General features: G+C 46.5%; 1 protein-coding gene across 1 annotated transcript; it reads left to right on the top strand.

Moving 5' to 3' along the window:
- The first annotated feature begins 3,181 nt into the window (after window positions 1-3,181).
- NDUFB4 (NADH:ubiquinone oxidoreductase subunit B4) lies at window positions 3,182-5,544 on the top strand. Its single transcript, XM_015641716.1, has 3 exons — window positions 3,182-3,437; window positions 3,686-3,832; window positions 5,390-5,544. The coding sequence occupies exons 1-3, from the start codon at window positions 3,237-3,239 to the stop codon at window positions 5,450-5,452; spliced, it is 411 nt and encodes a 136-aa protein (XP_015497202.1). The 5' UTR covers window positions 3,182-3,236; the 3' UTR covers window positions 5,453-5,544.
- The last annotated feature ends 456 nt before the right edge of the window (window positions 5,545-6,000 follow it).

The following is a 6,000-nucleotide window of genomic DNA, read 5'->3' as shown; positions in this document are numbered from 1 at the left end:
TTTTCACTTGGATTTGCAGACATGGGTTTGTGAAGAAAATGAGGGTGGAAAAACTGGAGAGATTTCTGAGAGGACCATAGGCTTGTACTTGAGGGAAAGGTACCTAATGTTGGATGATGTGGTGGGGATGCTCAAGGTACACAAACTGCAGAAACATCCAATTTGTATTTCATCCTGCTGAAAGCAAGTCACAACTCCTAATGAGCTGTTCAGACCAAAAAGAGGTCATTTATTTCCAAGTGCTTAGGAAAAAGTGTGAAATTGTAGGATGTGAGGAAGAGCTTTTGCTCTATTATTGCAGTGCCAAAGCACAGCATCTTAAATAAAGTCAGCAGTATTATTTTGTGTATGCTTAGGAGGAAATGGTAATCCCTCATCCAACATCACCTGAGTCTGCAGTTACCACAGTGTAAATCAGGCCATAACTATATATGCACAGCCATTCACTTACTGGGTCCCAATCAGCAAAACTATCACTGTTTTGTATATTGGAAGAAGAAAACAAAACAGTAAACTTGTTTACTGGCTACTTTGTTTCCAGAAAGACAATTTGCATAGATTTCTTTACATCACTGGGGACCAAAGTTCTTAATACCAACAAAGATAAAAACTTCTTAAATCATTGAGGTTGCAAAATAAGATCATCAGGTCCAATAATGAACCCAGTACTGCCAAGCCCATCACTAAACGGTGTCCCCACATGCCATGTATTTTGAACATCTACAGAGAAGGTGACTGGACCACTTCCTGGAGCAGTCTGTTCCAGTGCTGGATAATCCTTTTGGAGAAAATTTTTTTCTTAATATCTAATCTAAACCTCCCCTGGCACAATTTGAGGCCATTTTCTGTTATCTAATCACTTGTGTTTGGGGACCAGAGACCAACTCCACATCTGGCTACAACCTCCTTGCAGATAGTTGTTGAGAGCAATAATGTCTCCTCTGAGCCTCCTTTTCTCCAGGCTAAACAACCCCAGCTGCTCTTCACAGGACTTGTGTTCCAGACCCTTCACCAGCTCTGTTGCCCTTCTCTGGACATGCTCCAGCATCTCAATGTCCTTCTTGTCAAGAGGGCCCACAGTTATGGAGATATGGCCTCATCAGTACAAGAGGACAATCCCTGCCCTGGTCCTGCTGGCCACACTATTACTGATCCAGGCCAGGATGCCGCTGGCCTTCTTGGCCACCTGGGCACACGCTGGTCAAAAGCAGTGCAAGGTCAAATCCCTGTTTTCTTTCTGTTTTCTGTGTTCACCAAACAGAGGGTGATTCCTGAACCTGTCTATAATGTCTGTCAAGATGGTGAGTCACCTCTTGGGAACCCTGGAGGTTACCTGTCAGCTTGTCCAGTCAGCTCAGTCTTGGTTAAAGAATCAAACGGACAGTTTGAAGTCAATTACTGTGGGATTTTGCAAATACCAGACTTCCTGCAACATATCTCCTGTGTAACATGGAATACTGTTCAGACATAGGGATTTTTTATTCAGTTCAAAAAGGAATTAATGTTTAAACATAGCTATCACAAAGTTCTCTGTAGCACTGATGGTGTAAATTAATTGCAGTCTTTCCTCATGAGGTGAGGTGGAGGGACAGGTACTGGTCTCTTCTCTCTGGTGAACAATGACAGGACCAGATGGAAAGGCCTAAAGCTGAGCCTGGGGAGGTTTAGGTTGGATATTAGGAAAAGGTTCCTCATCCAGAGGGTGGCTAGGCACTGGAACAGGCTCCCCAGGAAAGTGGTTACAGCACCAAGCATGACAGGGTTCAAGAAGTGTTTGGACAATGCTCTCAGGCACATGATGTGACTCCTGGAGATGCTTCTGTGCAGGGCTAAGTTGGACTCGGTGATCCTGATGGGTCACTTCCAACACAGAATATTCTATGATTCCGTGATCGTGTGATTTTAAGAGACTTATTTTCAACAGTTTGTCATACATTAACTACACTTTCTAGAACATAGAAACACTCACACAGCAATGTCAGCCCCTTATTCGAGCAGACTCAAAGGGGTCCACATTCCTGACCTGTGACTCATTCTGAAGGCCATTTCAATAGCAGGGGACAGGAAAAATTGACCAGCTGGGACTATTGTTATTGTGAGACCAAAACCTTCCCCTGACATGCCCTGAGCCACAGCACTGGAGAAGTGGGCACCTGGGAATTCCATGAGGTTTAACAAGACCAAGTACAAGGCGCTGCATCTGGGTCAGGGCAACCCCGGTATCAAACCAGGCTGAGGGCTGAACAGATCAAGAGCAGCTCTGACCAGAAGGACTTGGGAGTGCTGATGGATGAAAGGCTGGACATGCTCTGGTCACCGGCACTCACAGCCCAGAAAGCCAAACATGTCCTGGGCTGCATCCAAAGCAGGGCAAGGGAAGGGATTCTGCCCCTCTGCTCTGCGAGACCCCACCTGCAACACTGCATCCAGCTCTGGGGTCCCCAGCACAGGAAGGACATTGATCTGTTGGAGCGAATCCAGAGGAGACCAACAAGATGATCAGAGGGATGGAGCACCTCTCCCACGAGGAAAGGCTGAGAGAATTGGGTTTGTTCAGCCTGGGAAAGAGAAAGCTTTGAGGTGAGCTAATTTTGGCCTTCCAGTACCTGAAAGGAACTCACAGTAAAGATGGGGAAAAGTTATTCACAAGAGAATGCAGTGACAGGAGGAGGGGGAATGGGTTCAAATCGAAAGAGTAGGTTTAGGTTAGATATTAAAGAAAAAATCCTTTACCCTGAGTGTGGTAAGGCACTGGCACAGGTTCCCCAGAGAAGTGTGGATGCCCCATCCTTTGGAAGTATTCAAGGCCAGGCTGGATGGGGCCTTGATAAACCTGGTCTAGTGGAAATTGTTCCTGCCTATGGCAGCGGAGTGGGAAGAGGATGAGCGTTACCATCCCTTCAGCCTCAACCCCTCCGTGGCTCTGGTTCCGTGAGGGGAGCTCCCTACTCCTGCACAGCCCCAACCATTCCATGACTCGGGTTCCGTGAGGGGAGTTCGCTGCTCCGGCATAGCCCCAACCATTCCATGACTCGGGTTCCGTGAGGGGAGCTCACCGCTCCTGCACAGCCCCAACCATTCCATGACTCGGGTTCCGTGAGGGCAGTTCGCTGCTCCCGCACAGCCCCAACCATTCCATGACTCGGGTTCCGTGAGGGCAGTTCGCTGCTCCCGCAGAGGGCGCGGCGGGGGCGGGGCCTGCACCGCCCCCCGCGCGCCAGGGCCGGCTCTCCAAGATGGCGTCGGCGCCGCCTCCATCGGCGGCCAAGCTGTACAGGCCGAACAAGTACGTCTCGCTGCCCGCCGAGCTCGACCCCGACACCTACGACACATCGCCGGAGAAGCTCCGCGCCGAGGCCGAGCGCCTGGCGATCCGCTCCCGGCTCAAGCGGCAGTACCAGCTGCAGCTCAACAATCCCAAGCCGCCCGCCGTCATCGTGAGTGGGGACGGAGAGGGGCGAGGGGGCAGCGGGAGAAGCGCGGGGCTCGACCGCCTCACCCGGCGGCGTCCCGGAGCGGGGCCCGTGCCTGCGGCCGTGCTTGGGGCCGGGGCCGTGCCGGCGGGACGCTGCCCGCCTTCCCCGTGACCTTGATGCCTTTCCCGGTGTGCCTTGGCCTCAGTCCCCTGGTGGAGGGGCCAGTGCAGAGTCCTGCCGGCCTCACCGCCGTTCTCTTTGCACCCCAGGAAAATCCCGCCTTAATCCGCTGGGCCTTCGCGAAGTCGCAGAACGTCTACCCTACTTTCCGCCCGACACCCAAGACGTCCTTTCTAGGAGCTGTTTATGGGTTAGGCCCCCTCATCTTCTGGTTCTTTGTCTTAAAAACTGACAGGGTAAGTCGACAACGCTGAACATCAGTGAACACCACAAGCACCAGCTTGCAAAATGTAGATCTGCTTGGAGTCTCATTTTGTGGGATCCTCTTGTGCCTGGGAATGATTAGTACCATTAAAGTAGTGAGGGAAGGAAGGCGATAGCGAGCCTGCTGTCTCAAAGCCTGTTACTGGTTGTAGACTCTTGTTTTTCTGAGAGCCCTTTATTGTACCCTTGGGAGTATGGCCAGTCACACTTTGCCTCATCAGGCTATTTTGCAGTCACAAAGCTCTCTGTAGCACTGAGTGAAAATTAATCCTAAATTACTCCTATTTTCAGCAGTTGACATGCATTAACAATGCATTTTGAACTTAAAATACACAGGAAGCTTATGGATGACAGACCATGCAATTGCTTGACCATTTCTCTAATTTAGTGAAGCAAATGGGGAGGAAAAATTATGCTAATTGCAGTGTCTGATCTCAGCTGGACATTTTAATATTTTGGAGGGTTTATCTTGCTTCCATTCTAACTCCTAAACTATGAGTGTCAGAATCTGAGCAATGGTAGATCATTATGGAAAAACTCAGCTATATACATACATAAAATTGCTAACAGGCAGACAGTGGCTATTTTTAGTAGAGAATTTGTGGCTGTTGTAAAACACTTTTATTATCCTCTTTTGCACAGAAGTAGCATTTTAGCTCAAGTCATAAAGCACAAAGCACTAACATAAATTAATAGAATATTTGTAGGGAATGTTGTTTGCTAGGGTGAATTGAAAATTCAGGTTTTATGAAACATGGTGAGTGTGTTGATACAAATGTTCTTGAGACTTCAATACCTCTAAAGTATTTTGCCATGCTGAAGTCTTTAATTGGCGTCCAGGATAATTCACTTTCCTTTATTGCAGTTACTTTAATGATGTTTGGGGATTTTTCTTGTTTTCCTGGTAGTATGTAAGGCACGATAGTCATAGTCTTTTCTCTGAGGAATGTTTGCTGTGTGTCTGAGAAAGCAAGGGATAAATTATCAGGTTTTAAGTTAATCTTCTGGTTTCATCCAGCAGAACGAATGTGGCCATTATCTGCAGTGCCTGTATACTGTAATGGTACCTGTCAGAAAGGTACATGACTGCAGAGTGAGGTACAAATGAGTAGAAAGTGATCACAGGGACTTTTAGGCAAGTTATTAAGAAGTTTCTCCATAATTAGATCTCTAAGATGGATTATTCAGCCAGAAGGAGGAGGTAGAAACCAAGGTACAAATTATGAGACATAACTAGTTTGGTGAAAAATGCCTTGCAGGAATTGGTCTCTGCTGGCCTGTGAGGTACCTAGATGTGAGGTCAATCTGAGCAGGTCTTTAGTAGGAGAAGCTAAGTGTCTTATTATCTTTTACTTTTAAATAGCTTGTGTTCATAGAATCATTTAGGGTGGAAAAGACCCTTAAAATCCTAAATGGTGCTACCTTCATGTAGTCTATGCTGAAATACTAGAACTGCTGTTCTGTTATCCCAGGCTGATTGAAAGTCCTTCTCTAGTAGGATAATGATAAATGTTCTCTTTCTTCCACAGGATCGTAAAGAGAAGCGTATCAAGGAAGGTAAAGTCAAGCGGCCGTTCAGTGTATTCTTCTAAGTTCCTGGAATTGCAATGGGGATGGGATATAAATAAAATGCATTATGTGATGACATTTCTCTGTCACAAGAATAAATCTTAATTGCTTGTTGGTTGTCTTGCATCTTTAAAAACCATGGGAAGTGCAAAAATGTAGGATCTTTATATCTAAACCAGATGGATACAAAGGGGGTGTCTGGAGCTCAGCCATTGTGCTCTTTCAGTGTACATACAGAGGATCCTTTTAAACCATGGAAGTTGTTGCTGTCCAAGAAGGCTGAAATTTAAAATAATTAGCAGGCTAAAATGCTAAGCAGGACCAAAGCAGTTTCCTGAAGGAGCTGCTGCTTGCCTTGCAGATATTTCTTCTTGGTGTCACTTTGGCTGTATGGTTTGCCCTAACTGGATAATAGGCAAGTTTTGTGATACATATTTAAGAACTTAGGAGTCTGCCTGACTGCTCTCAATAAGTTGAGTTAAATTTTTTTTCCCCTAATGAATTACAAGCCTAAACCATGTGTTGGTTTATTGCAATAAACTTGAATTTTTTATTAGTACCAGATTTGGAA

Source organism: Parus major, chromosome 1 (assembly GCF_001522545.3).
Source record: "Parus major isolate Abel chromosome 1, Parus_major1.1, whole genome shotgun sequence".
NCBI lineage: Eukaryota > Metazoa > Chordata > Aves > Passeriformes > Paridae > Parus > Parus major.
This window is presented reverse-complemented; position numbering and strand designations above follow the sequence as displayed.